A 20,920-nucleotide genomic window follows, 5' to 3' on the forward strand; every position below is an offset into this window, starting at 1 on the left:
CTGCGGGCTTTCACATTGAGCAGCATTAACTACACAGAGCCGTTGTTCTCTGACGAGCTGCGCAAAAAATCGTGCGAATATGAACGTGGTTTTGCGCAGCTCGTCAGTGAACAACGGCTCTGTGTAGTTAATGCTGCTCAATGTGAAAGCCCGCAGGTGATGGAGATTTACCGCTGATTACAGAACCGGCTTTCTGACAAAATGCGCATTAAATAACGCATGCGATTTATCGTGCAGCCCTACTTTCATTGTATAATTGTGATTAATTTAAGGGTTCAGTAAATAATAATGATGTTATCTTTTAATCTTTTTTTAGTTATTATTTTGCAGTGTAAGATTACATAGAGTATTCCAAATTCTAAGAATCGGCCAATACCGATCCAACACCAGCACTATATTTTTTTCTACACCACAACAGAATATCAATACTGTGTTTGTGGAACTAATGGTCACTCTTATTTTAAACCCTTTGTTAAACGCAATCCACTAAATACTCGCTTCCTCATTACAGAGAAAAACTACATTTGAATAAAAATATATAAGCTATGAAATTGAACTAGCTGACTGTATAATTTAGCAGCAAAAACAATATCTTGAAAAAAAATCTTTGGTGCACCTTATACAATTTAAACATGTTTATTCTGTTAACTATTTGTATTCTTACAAAATACATTCATGAATATAAGATAGAAATCATGAGAAAAAGAAAGGCTTCTAATAATCTTTCGGTTTGTGATAATTCCTTCCTTCCTTAAACTTAAAGTATTATAATGGGAATATATCATCTTGGAGAGAGAGTTTTATGCTGACTGTCATAACTGAACGTGACGTGCTGTTTGAATAAATACTCACTTCCTCATTACAGAGAAAAACTACATTTGAATAAAATATATAAGCTATGAAATTAAACTAGCTGACTGTATAATTTAGCAGCAAAAACAATATCTTGGAAAAAAATCTTTGGTGCACATTATACAATTTAAACATTCTGTTAACTATTTGTATTCTTACAAAATACATTCATGAAAATAAGATGGAAATCATGAGAAAAATAAAAGCTTCTAATAATCTTTGTGTACAAAACTTTGGTAATGTGAAACTCTTCAAACAGAGCGGCACAAAGCTCTTATGCACATCCAGGGTGCAGAATGGTGCACTTGAAGCAACATAAGTCACAGTGCGCTGCACTCCACACGGTACAAACAAAGAGAAGAGAAATGAGAGAGCAATGAACTCCAACAAGATGTCATTTTATGCGAATTCCCAGACCTTTATCTACACCTCAAGTATTATAATGGGAATATATAATCTTTTAGAGAGAGTTTTACCGTGCTGACTGTCATAATTGAACGTGACGTGCTGTTTGAATGCTGAGCGGAGAATAACTGACAGCTGCAGCAGAAGGAAGGTCAATTTCTGTAAACTTAAATTGAACAATGTAAATATAATTCTGTCCCTCACGTTAAGATATGGAATGGCTTCAGATGATATAGGCTATACAGTGCATGAAAAGCAAACTCTTCTGTTTCTTTTGGTGTATGACTCCCCCTTGTGCCGTATAAAAAGCACAATAATCGCGATTAGACGGTTATTTAATTATCGCGACAGGCCTATGTGTGAAATGTTTTCTTTCATGTACCACAGAAATGGAAAAATACCTGTTTGCAAACACTCTTGGCTATGTATGTTCATATACCACTGACAGGTTGATTTAACCTGCTTAATGCAACAATGCCTGCCGAAAGTCTTTGTTAAAATGTCACCAGACCCTTCATAGCAAGATTACACAAAACATTTGTATCTTGGCATTATCGTTATTCCGGGTTGCCATGGTTCCATCGTGCATTGTTATTAGAGGAGCCATGTGTTGTAAAGCCCTCAGTGAGGAACAACGGGGAGTTTGTGAAATGTGAGAGCATTTTTACCCTCTTTGTACTTTGCTGGTCTTAGCTGGTTTAAAGTCACCCAGTCTGGATAGCAGTGTCTTCTGCTGGTCTTCTAGCCTGACCTGCTACAAAAAGCCCCAAACCTCTCTGAAACTACACTTGCTGACTGATGTGTTGTATTCACTTTGTTTATTTGACCCAGGCCAGATGTTTATCTGCTGGTTTTGGTGTATGGCCCATGCAGTTTGTTTAAGGGTCATGAAACCCCCGTTTTCAGCAGCGGTTAGTTCTCACCACAGTTAAAAAAATATTGCAAAAATAGGTGTGGAGTGGAGGGTTAAAAGCTTTGAAGCTTCACATAAATGCATGCACGCATACATATCAAACAAATACGCACACAAGGTGCTGGAAGATGTTTCTTTATTGTTTTTCGACTGTACTAAAGCATAAAAATACCATAATTTTTCCAGATGTTTTAGAAACATGCTAAGGTCACATTGTTTCTCTGAAAACAATGAAGCAGCCCGTTTTTCTACTTTGAAAATGTGCATCCCGTGCCAGAATGTCTGTTTTTGTTTTGGTCTGTGTGATTCCGCCAACTTACAGTTTACCCATCATTCCCATCATCATACCCATTTCAACACCATGGGTTGCCAGTTGGTGGAAAACACAGCGTATTGCAGCCATGGAAGCCAGCTAATGAACTGGGTCAGAGATTGCAGATTTTACTTAACCTAAAAAGCCTTGGCATCCATCTAAAAAGCTATGTGACCAGACGTGGATAGGTCAACCTACAGTGTAATCCTCATTGCCTTCCATGGTCAATTGCGTTTGTTCTTGTTCCGTGTCCTCAATCTGGCAACCCGTGTGAGAGTTGAGTCTGAGGGGGAAGGGGCGGGAGAAATTTCACCCAGTCACTCACTCGCACAATGTACATGTTTTTTGCCGTGTAAACAGTCAGGCCTGTAAGAGTGGTTTTGCTAACAGGGGCTGCGTTTATTAGTTTCCACCTCCCTCTGTTCACACCTGCAGTTTTCTTAAGCACCCCTCCGAACTGAACACTGGCCTGTGTAGCAGCACATGCTGACACAACTTATTACAATTCCCTCAACACCATCTCATATTTATTAACCACTCTGTAAACACACACCCATGCATTGTGCTAATTATTCTGTGACCTCCAGAATAGTTCACATTTTAATGCAGTTGAAGGGAGCGCCAGTGAGCCCCTCAACGCCTCCGTTAACATAATGACACTGCATTTTAATGAAAATTCAAGTTTATTTAAGCAACTGAATATTAGCATTATATATATATATATATATATATATGTATGATCTTTTCACATGTGGAAATTATATCTAAAGGTCAGTAGTATACCTATATCTCATATGAAATAATATAAAATTCATGTCACAGCCTTTTGTAATAGAATTGTAGGGCAAGATTTACTTATCTAAAAAGGTATTTATATGTGTTTTTTGATTAATTTAATCAAATTAATTAATTTACTTTAAAATTGGTAAGTAAACTAAACAATTTAATGTATGTTTGGATAATGTGAGTGCTTTAATAAAGCATGCTGGAAGTTTTTGAAGTGATATTTTTTTAATCTAAAAATAGGCTACTGTTGCAAAATGGCAAAAAATAATATTGTTGTATTATTTCTTGTTTTGTGAAAAGTATTGCTCATTTATTTTTTAATTTAATGACCAGAAACAGCCCTGTTTTAATGGAGTTTTTAATCTTAATTTTGCGCAGTGATTATTAAGGTTTAGCCTCTATCTAGGGGTGCATTATTTGAGAAATAAATTTAATTGATGATTAAAATGTATTGTGTTTTAAAATGTGTATTTCCAGATTTGCTGTGCTTGTTTGTATAATAATAATAATACAAATAATAATAAATAATCATTGTAGTATAAATAGTTGTCATTATTTCAATGAATACAAAATAAAATATTGCAAAACAAGAAATAATGCTATTGTAATATTTAAATTGGGTATTTAAGAAAAATCTTTTTTTAATGTATTTCAACTGTAAAATTACAATACTGTTTTTTCATGGCCGTCTTCATTTTTCAAATGTTAAACCATTGGTAAATTGCAGGGACCTCTTAAAGCTTCTCTTTGGCAACAGTTTATAAGGGCTTCTCATCTGAAGTTTGGGAAGATGTTTGGCGCATGTTGTGTGTAATTAAATCTTAGCCTTTGTGATTTGTTAATCGCACTTTAAGCCATTTCACGATTTCTGTCCTACCTCTATCCCCACCTAGTCTTTGTTGATTGAAAACCTCTTTCCTTACTTGTGCTATAGAAATAATCTATAATAAAGTGAAAAATAATGATATGTTTTGACAGCATACAATACTGATCCTAACGGAAAGCAACTGTATGTTGCTAAGTTGCTCCTCAGGTGAACGCAGCTTCTGTTTGAAGTTCAATCATAACCACACCCTCACCTCAGCAGATCTCTTAACACCAACACTGAGACCGTTTGTAATGGGATAGTCCCAGATTTCCATGAGTACACTGAGCGGGTGAGTGGAAGGCCGAGAGTGTTTTTGTTTAGAAAGTTTGTGTAGAAAAAAAGGGGGACAGAGTTTCTCTCCAAGGCCTAGTTGAGCCGTAAAAGGATTCAATTTACAGATGAAACTTGTCATTTAAAAGCAGTAATAATACAAACGCAAAAGCAGTAGAAACTGGAGTAATGCCTTTTCTGTCAAGCCTGTCAAGTTTTTGGTCTTGACTGTCTGGAATGAGAGTAGTTTCCTTGTCTCTGTGTCGTTACTGACGCGGCTCTTGATTCACAGCTTTGACGGAGGAGAGCTGTTCTGTCTTGTTCCTCTTGCAGATCGAATGTCTGATAGTAATTTTATGGATTGTTTTGTTCAAAAGAATGAAACCGAGTAACTTCTTGTTATCTGGGTTTGAGATGTGTAGAAGTTAATTTCAAATTTCCATAGAATTCCATATAATAGTTTTGCAGAATTTTTATTTACACTGCCATTCCAAAGGTTTTTTTTTTGGAATGTTTTTGAAAGTCTCACTAAGGCTTCATTTATTTGATACTGTAAACAATTAGCTTTTACAAATTAAAATAACTTTTCTATTTGAATGTTTTAAAATGTAATTTATTCATGTAATGCAAAGCTTTTTAGTTTTATTTTACCATCATTATTCCAGTCTTCAGTGTCACATTCAGAAATCATTCTATGCTGATTTGTTGCTCAAGAAACATTTATTATTATTGTTGTTGTTGTTATTATTATTATTATCATCAGTGTATTATCAATTATCAAACCAGCACTGCTTAATATTTTTGTGGAAACTGAGATACATTTTTTTCAGGGTTCTTTGATAAATATGAAGTTCAAAAGATTTATTTTTTAACAGATTTTTATGTAATGTAAAATGCTTTACCATCACCTTTGATCAATTTGGTGCATTCTTTCTGAATAAAAGTATTAACTTAAAAAAATAAACAAAATATAATTTACTGCCGTTTGAGCGGGTTTTTCAGTGGCGATATCTATGTACTGTATCAGTCAGTTTATCACAAAAACATGAACTACATATAACTACAAACAAATATACATACTATATTTATAACAATCATTTAATATCAATCAAAATGAATAAAACAAATCTTGATGTTACTGTGTTTTGACTTTTTAGGGCAGAATATGTATCTTTATCACTACAAACTGTAGTAATTATAAGTTTTCTAGTCTAATGTGGTGTCCGATGCATTGCGCCTTTGCATGCAACTGTGGATGCTTCTGTGTTTGTGTGTCAGTTACAGTAGATATAAAAATAGGGTGATAAGAAATCAGGGCATACCCCAAAAAACAAAAATAATTAATTAAATGCTTTAACCTGATCATTCTTCTTGTGGCCTAGTTCTGTTTCAGAGCCGCTTGCATTCACACACTCTCAGCCATGCCAGTGAGGTGAACCTGAAGAATTGATCACCTTTTCTGAGAATGTAGATTCATTTGACTCTTAATGAAACGTCACGTACATGTAGGGGTGGTTAGATTCCATGTGCTGTGTAAACGTCTTGTCGTTTCTCTTATCAGCCTTTGACTTTTTTTCTGGTTCTGTCAAGATGCTTGAAGAAGGTTCACATATTTCACATTTTACTGTGATGGCGATTTCCGTGCATTTCCAGTACGCCTTGTTTGGCCAGCAGGAGGTGCCGAGATTTAATGAGAGACGTTCTCTCTCACACACTATGGTAGAATAGCATACTAACATGCTACTCCTATTATTTATGCTGTGTATATTGTACATGCAGTATTTTGTGCACAGTATGCAAATTTTATTCATCTATGAAATACAAGGATAACATTTAGCAAAAAGTGAAGTAACCAGCACTTACAGTTACTAGGTGTAATACTGTGTCCCACAGTGCAGTGTGTGTGTATGTGTATGCATGCAGTGCTGGGTAGTAATAGATTAAGATTGATTATAATATGGATTATGTAATTAGATTACAAAAATTAAGTATTTGTAATTGCATTATATTACATTTTTTAAATACTCATCAGACTACGGTTTCTTTTTTTTAATTGGTTATATGATTGCATATTATTCACAAATTGCAATAAATTATTCATAATTTATTGATTCTCCCTAATTCATCTTTTATATCTTTTCAGTATTCCTTTTCTAAAATTGCCAGTTCCAGTTTTGCGTAGGGCACTATGAAATCCATTTAATTTTTTACCAAATTCATTTTTTTCCGTTTAAATTTTTCTGGATTCCATTTTTTCAGTTTTAATTTTTCTGGACTATGTTTTAATGGTTAAATTAAATTTTATTAACCAAAAAGCATGCCTAATTAGCTGAAATCATGAAACTTACAATATTAAACAGCAGTTTATTAAAAGTTTAACAAAAATTAAATTAAGGCCCTATGAGATGTTTTATTTTTTTCCTCAAATTCAGTTTTATTTATTTTATAATTTTTTTTTTTTTACCAAATTCTGTTTTCCATTCATTTTCTGGATTCCATTTTAATGGATTTTAATAAATTTTATATACAAATAAGTACTTTTTTTCCCCCAGAAATACTGTTGTTGTTTACAATTTTTCTGTATTTACATTTTTTTCTGTTAAATAAATTCTGGTAAATATTCCTTTAAAAATAATGTTTTAATAATAATTTTATTATTATTATTATTAGTAGTAGTAGTAGTAGTACTATCATTGCATTAAGCAATTTTTCTGTCACAGTTTCTTCAAGTTAAACCAAACCTTTATTTTGAAATCTGTTTCTATTTTTATGACTAAATTCCGCGATTCCGTCTGCGTTTTCTCAACATTTCAATAATTTATTAACTACTGATGGACACATTAATTTTTATTTGAATTATTACTCAGTGGGTTATTTAATAATAGGGCCATGCACATCTAAATATAAAAAAGTACTAGTTTTGGAAAAATTTATGCTTGTTTTACTTCCTGTAACAACTACTACTTCTTTCCTTTTTTTAATAAATGTAATACCTGTAAGCAGTATGCAGTGTACATTTCACAATATTTAGTAATAACTAAGCTAGTATTCCATTCACAACATGGCCACAGTCTTTCTCTGAATTATGTCCACCTACACACACACACACACACACACACACACACACACTAATCATCCTTAAGCGGGTTGATAGACCAGTTCAGCAGGCTTGAACAGTCTGAGACACCGATCTCCTGTTTATGAGTCTCTAAGTATTTGTATTGTACTGGTGAACTTGTCTCAAAGTCTGAGAGCGCATCTCCTCAGGCATCTCACCTTTCACCGACTTGACATCCAGCGGCCCTCTAGTCCTGCAGAGCGGTTGTGTCCGTTTAAGCTGTGGTCACCGTGAAAGAAAGAAAAACATTAATGTGAGGAGTCTTTGTGCATCTGCTAATGAGTAAAATGTTATTGATTTCCTAATAGACCATCTGTAGACCGTCCCCTGTGGTTTGTTGAATCTGTTAATGATTACTCTCCAGCCCTACACCGTGGAACAAGGCCAAACCTGAATATGTCTTCATAAATTTTCACCGATTTTCATATTTGGTGTGGTCTTGTGTAAAGCTTTCTGCAGTGAATCACAAGTTTGTTTCAGCACTGGTCTTTTGTCAAATTAGATGACGTGTGGAAATCCTGAGGTAGTTCTGCACTACTGTTTCTTAAGGCTCCTGTTCACATTGTTAGTCATCAAATCAGATCAGTGTGTTTACTTTCTGGTGTGTAGCTGCATTGGTTGCTATAGTATTGGTGACTGTGAAGGTTGAATATCACGTTATTTTGAGTGGCTTTCACCACCATCACTGTGTCATGTGACGTATGGAAAGCTGAGAGTGTGATTGTATGTATTGTAGATCTAGGATAATAGCTGCTGACATCTCATTCCCCCCCTCTATGCCATGAGGTTGATGATATCAAAAATGTATGACTTGATAAAAACAAGAAGAAGAAAAAGAAGTGCATGAATGTTTCTATGTATTTTCTGTTCACACTACATAAAACAGATCAGGTCTGAATATGAATAGCCTTAGTGCCATTGACCATGATGAAGACCTGACTGGTGAAAAACTTGTTGTTTTGGGGGTTTATTTTATTTATTTTTGGAGCTGCAATTTTAGTGTGTAGACAATTCTTTCTCTGTTTATTATTTGTTTACTACGTTTTTTTTAAATTGGTGCAAACATTAATGTAATTTATACATATTAAAAAAAAAACAAGTTAATGTAAGCATTAAAAGCATTTTATTTGAGTATAAACTTCCAGTCATTGTAAAATATATTGTTATAATTGTAAAAAAATATTGTAGAAGTTTTTAACTTCGTATTTAGTTTTAAACACTTTTTTTTTTTAACTAAATATTTTTTTAATTGCTTTTTTTTAGGATTTTTTTTAATCAAGTTAGAAATGTGTTTTTTGTATTAATGTTGATTATCATATGGTTAAAAAACTTTTATACTATTTTCAACAAGTTTTAATTTTAAAGTTTTGATGATCTTTTTTTTTTATTTTTTATTTTTATTCCATTTAAAAAGTATTATTATTTAACGATTTAAAAAAAAAAATGAAAGCATGATCTTTGCATGCTGATCAATGGCACTAAACGTCTTTGCACATTGAGTCCGAAATTTTCGCACTTTAAAAAATAATTACGACCTCACGTTGTGTCAATCACGTTTACACACTGCCTCTGAAACTGTCATCCGTCATAAAAAAAAATTCTGATCAGGTTCAATTTTCTGCGTTTTCGCATCTGTAGCAAGCATTTTGATAGGAAAGGATGACGAATACAAAAAAACAACGCATACGAACAACGCATACGAAAATTTCGAACTCTGTGTGCAAAGACCTTAAGTCTATTCAGATTCGGACCTGGTGTGTTTTATCTAGTGTGAAAAGCAAATACGTAGAAACGTTTATGCATTTAAAAAAAATAATTTATGAAGCATATTTGAGATCATAAACATTTGTGTGCAGATTATTTTTCTTTGTTTATTAATGTAAATTGTGATTTATTGCAGCAGTTCATTAAACTATGGGCTCTGCGTTGAATGCGCCATGCCAACAGAATGTACTGTAAGGAGGTCTGCGTCTGTATTTGATGTTGCATATTCAAGATTAAAGGGATAGTTCACCCAAAAATGAAAATTTGATGTTTATCTGCTTACCCCCTGCCGGCTGTTGAGGATGCGCTCGGGACAGTTCAGACAAGACATTGCACTGCATCAGAGGTTAAAAACCATATAAATACTGTTCAATTTTTGCACAGACCGATCGTTTCGTGTCTTTACACATCAGTGTATCGTTTTACCTCTGATGCACTGCAATGTCTGAACTGTCCCGAGTGCGTTCTCAACAGCTGGTGCGTGACGCGTCTTCTTCTTGCTTTACGGCGGATCGCAGACTTATAAGTGCATTACCGCCACCTATCTCTCAAATGGACCATTGACACTCGATAAACATCAAATTTTCATTTTTGGGTGAACTATCCCTTTAAGGCTAAGATATTTAAAATCCTTTGGTTTTGAACTCACCCTATACTACGAATGTTGCCTTTTTTCCCCCAAAAAAGATGCATCTCCACACAGCTTTGCTTATATTTAAATGGAGTATGCAGCCTGTTTATGAATCTTTACCTAAACTAAAAAAAGGTATGTGGGCATTTTAGAATGGTCTGTCCAAACTCCAAACCATCCATATATGTCACATTTTTATGCAGATTTCTTTTCCGATTGGACATAGTTCATTTTATTTGCATGAACATGACAGCTTAGCTTTTAGATTTAGGTTATGCAAAGCAAACACGGGTGTTTTTAATAATGGTCTGTGTATGGTTACTGAGGGCCGTGCTCTTGTTGGTCTGGAGGAGGTTTTTGTATTTATGAAGGTTAGTGATTTTATAGATGCTGGCTTTGTGTTGCAGAGTGTGTTTCTCTGTTTCCTTCTGGTTAGAGCGGGTGGTGTACAACAATAGCCCCCTTCATCATTACAGAGTCGCACTGATTTCTCGCCTCGGCTTGTGAATAATATTATAGGCACGGGCTGGGGGGGCGGGGGAGCAGCGGTCCAGGCCACTTGCACTTCAGTTTTCAGTACGACGATAAACACACTATACTGTATATTCGGGATGATATTATTGGTGATATCGTGATTATTTTGATTTTCCAAGTTATGTGACCAGTTGTGGTCTCTTGCAACTCGCATTGAAAATGAATTCAGTGTGAACTCCCTTAAAAACATCAATGTAAAATCAGTGTTACAGTTGGTATGCTTAATTAATTAGTGTGAGTCAGTTCAAACGGTCTGATTCAAGTATTTGTTTGCATCATCACTCAGAATCGTTCACTGTGTCTGCATTGTATTTTCATGTTTTAAAATGTTTAGGGAAAAAGCTACTTTTGTTTTTATTACTAATACATTGCTATATTAATCCATGTGAATATAAATGATAAATACATGTTCTTGTGTTTACTTGGTGAAGTAAACATGTCTAGACATTTAAGCCATTTTAGAAGAATAGACTAATATTGATTAGAGATGAAAGATATTTATCATCCACAATGTTACAAAATATTTCTGTGCATCTCAAAAGCAATGTGTCTTGACACCACTGATATTTGCTAGTTAGTAATGATAAAGATAAATATTCTGCCCTAAAAAAGTGAAACGCAGTAATATCGCAGTTTCAGTTTTTTTTTTAAATTTTGATTAATTTGGCAATTTTTGACGCATTATAGAAGTATAGTAATGTATATTTGTGTTTTTTGTTTTTTTTTTGTGATCAATCAACTGATTTTTTTATATCAGTATTGAGAAACCTACTGAAAAGGTTGGGGACAGTAAGATGTATTTATTTATTTATTTTGTAAAAGTAATTAATAATTTTATTCAGCTAGGACACATTACATTGATCAAAAGTGGCGCTAAAAACTTTTACATTGTTACAAAAAAATTCTTTAAAGAATCCTGAAAAAAAATGTATCAGTTTCCACAGAAAAATTAAGCAGCAGACTTCTTTTCAACATAAGAAATGTTTCTGATTTCTGAAAGATCATGTGACACAAGACTGATGGAATGGCGGCTTTGTATCACAAGTAATCACAATAAATGACAATAAATGAAAAATTTTCTATTTTAACATATTTTAAAATGTATTTCAAATTGTACAATTTAACTTTTTTTTTTTTTTTTTATCAAATCAATAGTCTTGGTGAGCAAAAGAGACTTCTTTCAAAAACATAAAATGATAATATTCTTTCAGACCCCAAACTTATCTATGTAATATCTTTTTCTTAATCCGCTCCAGTTCTTGGACCACTAACCGTATCGCCACAGCTGTTGAACTGCAGGTTAAAAGTTAGATCTCTCTCTCTCTCTCTCTCTCTCTCTCTCGCTCTCTCTCTCTCTCTCTCTCTCGATATCGCTCTCTCGATCTCGCTCGCTCTCTGTCCCCCTCATTTTCAGTCTCTCTCTTCCAGTTTGCTGTCTCAGTGCCAGTTATTCATCCACAGAGTGAGTCAGGGTGGGAGGGACCAGGAGGCCAGCCGTACCAGTCACACCGTCATTTCTCTAACACACACACACTTCTCCTCTGTCTCTTTCCTTCCACTTCTCCTTCTCTTTTGCTGCCCTCTCTCGCTCTGTCTCTCTGCCTCTCCCTCTCTCCACTACCGCTGTCCTGGTTTCTTTCTCTATCAGCAGTAGAGGGGCAGACGGCGAAAGAGAAGATAAGAGTCGGGCCGCCGGCACTGATCAGGACTCTCAGAGGAGGCAGGAGTTTATAAGGTGAGACTTTTTCCGTTTGTACTTTTCCTAGTGCTTTCAATTACAATAAAGTGGAGATGTCGCAAATGGCTTATATGGCATGATTCTTCTCTTCCTTTGGTTTATTATTAACTCTAAATGTGTTCCTTTTTTTCGCCGCATGATTCACTCACAGGATGCCTGTTGCTGCAGACTGTGTAACCCCACCCTTACCGTTTGCTCTTCGCCAGCTTCGCTTTGACTTCTTAAAACTTTCCCTTCTACCCATAAATGGAAGTGTTATTCAGAAGTGAACTTGTTTTGCAATCGTAATTGAGTGATTTGTGCCGTGTCTCTTGCTGTCTAGAGAAGATAAAACCGATTATGAGTTATTAGTGATTTTCTGCTGTCTTTTTCTGCCTGTGGCTTTTGACCTGATGTGTTCTGGTCACATGACAGGCGGCCTGAGAGCAGGGTGGTTCCCCTGTCTCTGCTAGCAACCGTGTCATTTTACGCCTGCCCGCTAATTCTCACAGAGCAGACTTAAAGGGCCGGATATGGGTTTATGTTTTCCTTATGTTGAGAGATGGAGAGAGCGGGGGGAAGTGTGATGGCGTAAATGAGGACGAGGGACTAGACCTCTCTGATCCTAAACGCTAACATACGGTGATTTAGTTTTGCATTGGAAGAGTTTTGATGAGGGTGCTGTTACCATAAATGGTCACTGTGTTGGTCTCTGTTTCCTGTCTTATCTTTAGGGACCAGTGCCGTGTTGTGATGTTTGGCTTTGGCTTTGGCTTTCACTGAATGACTAGTTGATTGTAATCTGGTTTTGTTCATTCGGGTTCAGTACAGAATAACAGTGATGTTGCCAGTTGGTCTAGGCGTTGAATGACACTGGTCATTTCTAAAGTGAAGTGCTTTCTGGTGAAAGCCTTGAAGAATGTGTCTGGGTCATATTTCTCACAAAAATCAATTTTTGTCTTTAAACATTTGTCTATTTTAGGGGCATTACGATTTTTTATCATTATTTGCATGACAACTAAGCACTTTTTCTTGAAATTCTCATTACCATAATGTAAAAATCTCATTCCCATTACGGTTATGCTAAAAAAAAAAGTTCTTTTAACAAAACATTTAAGTAAGACAAGGTAAAATATTGTAATGGTAACTTTACTGTAATAAAATAAAAAGCCATTACAGTAATAAGAATTACTAGAGAGAATAATCACTGATTAATAATGTTTAAATTTAATTTGAGTTTACTTTATTTTTAATGTGAGTTTATTTTACATTTTATTTAATTTATGGAGTAAAATATGAACTGTACATGCCATGGTTTAGTGAGAATAATCTATTCATTATATTTACGTATAATAATAACAATAATAATAATAATTATATATATATATATATATATATATACACACACACACACACACATTATATTTTGAGTCATTAAAAATAATGTTTTTAGACAAACTTTTCTTTGTAAAACATTTCCAAAGAATTACCTACAGTCATTGCTGCAGATGTTTTTACTCCAGTATTACTGAAAATCTGTATTAGAACTTGTCATTTCTCATAAAGACACATTCACACCTTTCATAGAATTGTGTTTGTGTTCAATATAGTCCTATTAAACTCACTGTTTCTTGTGTAAATTAGAGGTTTGCTAACCCTGAGGTTTACTAACATTGTAGCCACTCATAGTGTTGTCATTATGAAGCATGCACTCCTCCCAAGAACATGTTTGCACAACGTTTCATCAGGAGAGTCAATCCAGATGCAAATACAAATACATCCCACTGGGACATAAACACCAATTAGACCCGGCCCAGGCAAAGCTCTTTTGTGTGTCTAGATGTGGCTTCCATGAGTTTCCACTGTTGGACTATTTAGTTGCTGAGGCTTGTGTTCCATCAGCAATGCCAAAACCTCACAATACATCCACACAGCCATTGACAACCCTGAGACGTCTTACAGATGCCTCTCATATCTTGCAAAATTAGATTACCCCCACACTGACAAACGTGATCAGACACTGCTTGCATTCAGGTTTTTTTCACCCTATACTGTGGGGTGTGTAAATGTTCAAGCAGGTTTACCATACGTCCAATTTGTCTAATGATTCCTAACGGATTTCCAAATTCCCTAATGTCTAAGTTTGACTTTGTTTTCCTATTGACACGCTCTCTACAGTCCTCATACTTCATATGTACATGTATATGCATTGCTTCCAAAGACTATTTCTCTGTAGATCCCGCCTTCTCGCACGCCACGATTGGTCGATTGTGTACAATGCCTGCACACTATTGGTCAAACTACTTTTCAGCCGTTACGTTCCACAAATATGAAAACAATACGAAGACAAATCCAAAAGCATGACAGAACTTAATGAATCATTATTTGTAGCATGCCTCCCATACAGAAAATCTGCTACTTTTGATATGAAACAAAGTCTCCGCTTTCAAATTCTGTCAGTTTTATTATGCAATTCAAATAATAAATACCGTTTTGGTGCTCTTTGATGTGTCGTGATCGACAGATCGTCTACTGTACAGCGTCTACAGTTACATCACGCAGTAAACATGAATGAACATCATAAGGTATGTTTAAAGAAACAGAACAACTTACTGAAATGTATGTCTCATGTAAGCGCTAAATAGTATTTCAACCGCCGAAAGACGTCAACGAAACGGTTTGTAAACAATTTCACGTTACATTTACCTCATAAAAGCAATTCAATGACAATGACCTTGAAAATTTGCTAGAAAATGAACTCTAGAAAGAAGCATTTTGCTAAATATATGCACTATATTACATATTCATTATATATTTACTTAACCTGTTCTTCAGTATTTAATGTATGTTTTAAAAAAATCATAAATTCACGTTATGACAGACTTCAAATGTTTATATTTTAACAAACTGGAGTAGAAATGTATTCTATAATAAAAATTTATTAATAACCTTTTAATTATAATGATATTTTTACTATAAAAAATGTGCAGTTTAAATGTTTGTTTGTAAATCACGTTAATATAGTACTAATTGGTTTTATTGTGTAGTTTACAGCATTAGAGAGATATTTTCTTTAGTTAATTGACATGTACTGCACCTGATTGCCTGTATTTCCAAATGAATCGATATTGAATTGAGACCAAAATTGAATCGAATCACAAGCTTGTAAATCAAAATTGAATCGAATCTTGAAATTTGTCTCAATACCCAGCCCTAGTCACTTCATGTGTTTTGCACAAGGATGACGCTACTACTTTGTGTACAGAAACCAGTTGATCGTTAACTGATCTTCCTCATTTGATGAACTGAATGTTCGAGATCTACCACACCTGGCTGGATGAAGGCTCATTCCGGTGACAAACTCACATTCTGAGATAAGAAACTCTCTGAAACTGCTGGTTTTTGACTTTTGTGGGAACTTTTTTTTGTGTGAACTTCAATGCAAAGTCTAAAAGGAAGGAATATTATGATAAAGGTCGGTCAGTTCACATGCATTTGCGTGTACATTCAATCTGCGTTTCCTTTTGCTGAACTCTTTTGCACTAATCTTATCTCAGGTCTTCCGCTCGCAGATCAATATGATGCAGTCGTTTAAATTCTTAGATTTTACTCCCAAAGCAAAGGAATGTTACCATCTTTTTACAATCACACCGACTTTAGAAGCGATAGCGACCAGAAAGCGGGTTAACCTGAAGGTCACAGCACATTTTCTATGAACGCCTCCGTGTGTGACGAAACATGGTCCATGATTCCAATCAGCATCTGTAGAAACCCATTAGTCTGTGAACGTACATGATGGCCTACAGTGGCCTATCACTGCCATCTCAAATGACATCTGTGTGCCCCAATCCAGGGATCTACACAGAGAATATGTGAGAGAACCTGTCTGGGTATGTTTTCACTCTGAAGCGTTGAAGACATGTTGGGTGCTGTTTAAGAGAAGTTTCCACCGTTGCTTTAGAGCAGATGTTGGGCGGCAGGGAGGCAGAACTGTTTGTTCATGTGAGTCCTTGGAAGGTAAAGCATTTATTGACCTTTTATTTATTGTTCCCTCTGGTTGCTAGATGAAGTCTTCCCTTTGGATAAAACTCATTTTTTGAACCAATGAGAGACAGTCGTTCTGTGTTATCAGAAGGACAATGGCGTCAGTGGCTCATATTTCCCAGCAGTTATGGGCACATCATTGTATCTCTGGGTTGTAAATGAGTAATATACTGCTAATCTTATCTAATTGTACGGTTATAAAATGATATTGTTATATACATAACTACTGAATGGGTCTGTGAACTAAATTGGACCCAAAAGTAACCTTAGCTTTGAGTGTTTGTCTTTCTGGTTTTATTTGACTGTTGTTCCAATATTGTTATTAGTTATTTAATTCTTTATGGTTTATTTAAATATTATATGAACTATAAAAGTTTTTTTGTAAATATATGATTGATTCATAATTTTCTTTAAATGTATTTTATAGTTTATGTAAAATCTCATGTTTTATATTTATTTTTACTAAATATTTAAATATATAATCTCATTTTGTGTGTGTGTGTGTGTGTGTGTGTGTGTGTATATATATATATATATATATGTATGTATATATGTATATATTAGTGCTGTCAAACAATTAATCGCGCTTAATCGCATCCAAAATAAAAGTTTTTGTTTACATATGTCTGTACTGTGTATATTTATTACGTGTATATATAAATACACACACATGCAGTATATATTTAAAAAAATATATACATTAATTTACATGTATACATTTATACTAATATAACTTTTATATTTTATATAAATATATATAATATATAAACATAACATATTTTTCTTAAATATGTACATGCATGTGTGTGTAATTATATATATATATATATACATAAATATACACAGTACACACACACATATATTACGTAAACAAAAACTTTTATTTTGGTTGCGATTAATCGTTTGACAGCACTATAAATATGCAATTTTTTTTTTTTTTTTTTTAAATTTTTATGTTTTTACCCAGACTCTTGGATTCTATTTAGTGAGGACAGGGCTAAGGTGATTTTTACACCTCTTTTCACTGCATTTGTTAATCTTTAACATTTGGTTCGTGAATAAACCGTGAATGTTTGCTGAAGTGTTTTCTGTAGTTTATACAGTCCTTTCCTCACAGCTTAATTTAGGAAGTTCTTTGTTTTGTTGAAAAGAGAGACTTCAAACACACCTGAACCCCTCCTGTGTTTACACAGACTTCAGTCGGGACACAGATCTGTGATAAGAGCAGACTCTGCTTCCTCCATCTGTGTAGTCCACTGTATAAATCCAGAAGTGTGTTTACAGCGTCAAAGCTCAAGCAGTGATATATTCAATGGAGGTGACCGAGCGTTTCATGAAGGTTCATGTGAGGCAAGCATTACCTCACTGGTGCCGTTCCACCCCCTTCTGCGGCCACACCTCCAACATCAGACCATGTCAGCCAAGAGGGAAACAAACACATGGAGGAGGGAAAGAGGGAGATGGAAAATGATAAAGAAACAGAATTTGGAATAAACAGAAAATTGAATAACTCCGTTACCCATGTCTTAGTAGTAGTAGTAAAGTAAGTGGGCTCATTGTTAAGGAAGCATCTGGCTAGAGGATGTTAAACGGACACGAGATGAACATCACATGTTTGCAGCGTGAGGTTCAAGGTCTTTCGTTCTCGCTGGCTCAGCTGTTGAGGTCACCTGATACAGTGAATTCATTCCATTCCTTACAAACACTAACTGCATTTTTTTTTTTCAACTGCATTTAACTCCGTTAGCCAGCTGCTGGTAGAAAACCCAGTGTAAAGATCAAGTACCGATTGAGGAATCACACTATCTGCATTCATGCATGTTTTGCTCCACGTCACATTACACTCTGAACTGACAACATCTCTGTTTCTGCCCTCACAGGTGTTTTTGTGTAGTCAAACGTGAAGCTGACGTCAGTGAAAATGCTGGAGACGGTGAAAGACAGAGTACTGGAGGTCTATGATAGCCTCTTAGCAGGAAGAGGTAAAAATGCATGTTACATGAAATTAATCCATAGTCAGTACTGAAATAATGTATTCTATTCAGACTAGTGGTCAAATGCTTTGCCTTTTTTTTTTTTCTCTCTCTTTCTCTAATGGCCGATGATCTTGTGTTAGCCAGTATACCAGGAAGGCAAACTTGACACCTTACAACAAAAATAGCTGTTTTCAATTCAAAAAGGGTAATTTGAGTTGTCAAAACAGTCTACCTGAGGTTTTCCACCCAAATAAAAGCTCTATGATTTAATCATTGAAAGTGGAGAAATTAAGACCGAGGTTAATATTAGTTTTGTAAATTTACTGTTGTCCTGTAAAATAAAATGGTTATAATTATTATTACGTTTTATTTTACAGTACAATAGTATTATTATTAGTGCTGGACAACGATTAATCGCGATTGATCGCATCCAAAATAAAAGTTTTTGTGTACATTAGTCCAGGTGATATGTTCAAAATTTGAGGTGATATGTTCACTTTTTCATAAAAGAATGAAACTTGGTACAGTTGTACAGGTTAGGGCCCTAAACATTTTCAGAAATAAAGCCATCGCAAAAACACCTCATGGTTGCCATGGTGACCATTTTACTTTCCACCATAACCAAATTATATATTTTGTGTCATATCTCCTGAACCAAACATGATAACACAGAAAAGGTGATGTCTACCCCTATGTTTTGATGGTCAAGTATTACAATGATACCACATACAACAACATAAACTGTTCAGGGGAAGAGTCAATGGTGAAATCAGCAATGTGAGAAGGAAATAACAGTATCTGAGCATCATAGTATCACAGCATTTACAAAAGTCCATATTATGGCTATTAATTTTCTTTCTTTCTTTGATAATTAACTAATATTTTATTCAATAGTACAATAAAAGATTGCTTTAATTAATTATTAATTTGTTACATTTATATAGCGCTTTTCTGGGTACTCAAAGCGCTTTACATGAATCTCCTCAACCACCACCAATGTGCAGCATCCACCTGGATGATGTGACGGCAACTATATTGCGCCAGAACACCCACCATCATAGTATCACAGCATTTACAAAAGTCCATATTATGGCTATTAATTTTCTTTCTTTCTTTGATAATTAACTAATATTTTATTCAATAGTACAATAAAAGATTGCTTTAATTAATTATCAATTTGTTACATTTATATAGCGCTTTGGGTATGCTTTTTGGGTACTTGTGGGGAGAAGAATTTATTGAAGATGGTAGTGTAGCAGTTCTTCAATAGCGATGTTAGCACGTCTTCCTTCAAACAATTTTACCCTTGTATGAATCCTAGCTTCTCCCAAAGTTTTGTCTGTGGGATATAATTTTATACCTGAAGACAAAAGGGCTAAAAACAATACTGTTAGGACCTTCCCGCTGGAGATCCTGCAATCTACAAGACGTTCCTGAGAAATGCTGTTCCTTTGTTATTCTAATGGAATGGACCATTTGGTTCACACCTTTATAGACACAGTTGCATTATTTCTTTCACAGAATGACCAACTGAACTTTAACCAATCAGGTTTCAGCAGCAGCCATTCAACTGAGACTGCTTTGCTGTCAGTCACTGTAGCCCTGCAGGTAGGGCTACATCTGAATCATTAGATTATCCTGTCTGCCATCACAGGATCTACACTCCACTGGTTTGAATCTTATCTCACAAGTAGGTCTTTCAGGGTTTCCTGGGGAGGAGAGGTATCCAAAGAGCATCAACTGGCCACAGGGTTTCTTCGGGAATCAGTTCTTGGACCCCTCCTCTTCACCATATACACTACATCACTGGGACCCATTATACAAGCAAAAATTATTCTTTGGTGACCAGCTGTCCTTCAAGGACCATATTGTAAAGACCGCTCGATCATGCAGGTTTGCATTGCACAACACCAGGAGGATCAGGCCCTTCCAAACAGAGCATGCTGCACAACTTCTTGCCCAGGCCCTTGTCATTTCTAGGCTGGACTATTGCAATGGTCTTCTAGCTGGACTTCCATCATGCACAATCAAACCTCGACAAATGATTCAGAATGCAGTGGCACGACTGGTCTTCCATGAGCCCAAAAGAGCCCATGTCACACCTCTCTTTATCTCCCTGCACTGGCTACCGGTTGCAGCTCGCATCAAGTTCAAGACATTGATGTTTGTGTACAGAACAGCCATAGGCCTCAGCACCCTCCTACTTCCTCCTCACTCTTATGAATCTACATCCCTTCCAGAAGCCTGAGATCTGTAAGCGATGCCTTGTGGTAACATCACAGAGAGGCATTTTCGTTCAAAATACATAAAGCAAGGAAAAAGTGCTCCCTTTAATATAATCACTACAGCAGCGGCAGCGTGGCAGCGTGATTGGCAACATTGCTCAGCGTGTACTGGACCGAGTTGAAATAGTCTTGGTTATTGGACCCGAAACCCACCCGTGCTTGTCACCGTCTGGCCCGCACCCGCACCACACCCTACACATAAATATTATTCCACCCATTACATCAAATATTAGCGATTCACCTGCATGTACCCGCCCGCATGGACTTTGGCTTGCCCCTTGTGGACAACATAATAGACAACTCTGGCTCCAGAGAGTGATTGTAAATTAAGTTTACATGAAATATGTTTGAAATTTCATTCTGCATCTTCTGAGATTTCATTGTAATCCTTCTCATAAAGTCACTGAATTAACCATTAACTCTTCACCTGATTGCATCGCCATC

At 35.5% G+C, this 20,920-nt stretch overlaps 1 protein-coding gene across 1 annotated transcript in view; it reads left to right on the forward strand.

Moving 5' to 3' along the window:
- elovl1b (ELOVL fatty acid elongase 1b) overlaps nt 1-20,920 on the forward strand; it is a 38,580-nt gene that overhangs the window by 7,481 nt on the left and 10,179 nt on the right. The window contains exons 3-4 of the mRNA XM_016570093.1: nt 12,103-12,189; nt 18,096-18,197. Of these exons, the coding sequence (XP_016425579.1) occupies nt 18,137-18,197 (61 nt within the window). The 5' untranslated portion in view covers nt 12,103-12,189; nt 18,096-18,136. The remainder of the gene's footprint in view (nt 1-12,102; nt 12,190-18,095; nt 18,198-20,920) is intronic.

The sequence above is a fragment of the Sinocyclocheilus rhinocerous genome, unplaced genomic scaffold (genome assembly GCF_001515625.1).
Source record: "Sinocyclocheilus rhinocerous isolate Xijiao unplaced genomic scaffold, SAMN03320098_v1.1 scaffold711, whole genome shotgun sequence".
Classification (NCBI taxonomy): Eukaryota; Metazoa; Chordata; class Actinopteri; order Cypriniformes; family Cyprinidae; genus Sinocyclocheilus; species Sinocyclocheilus rhinocerous.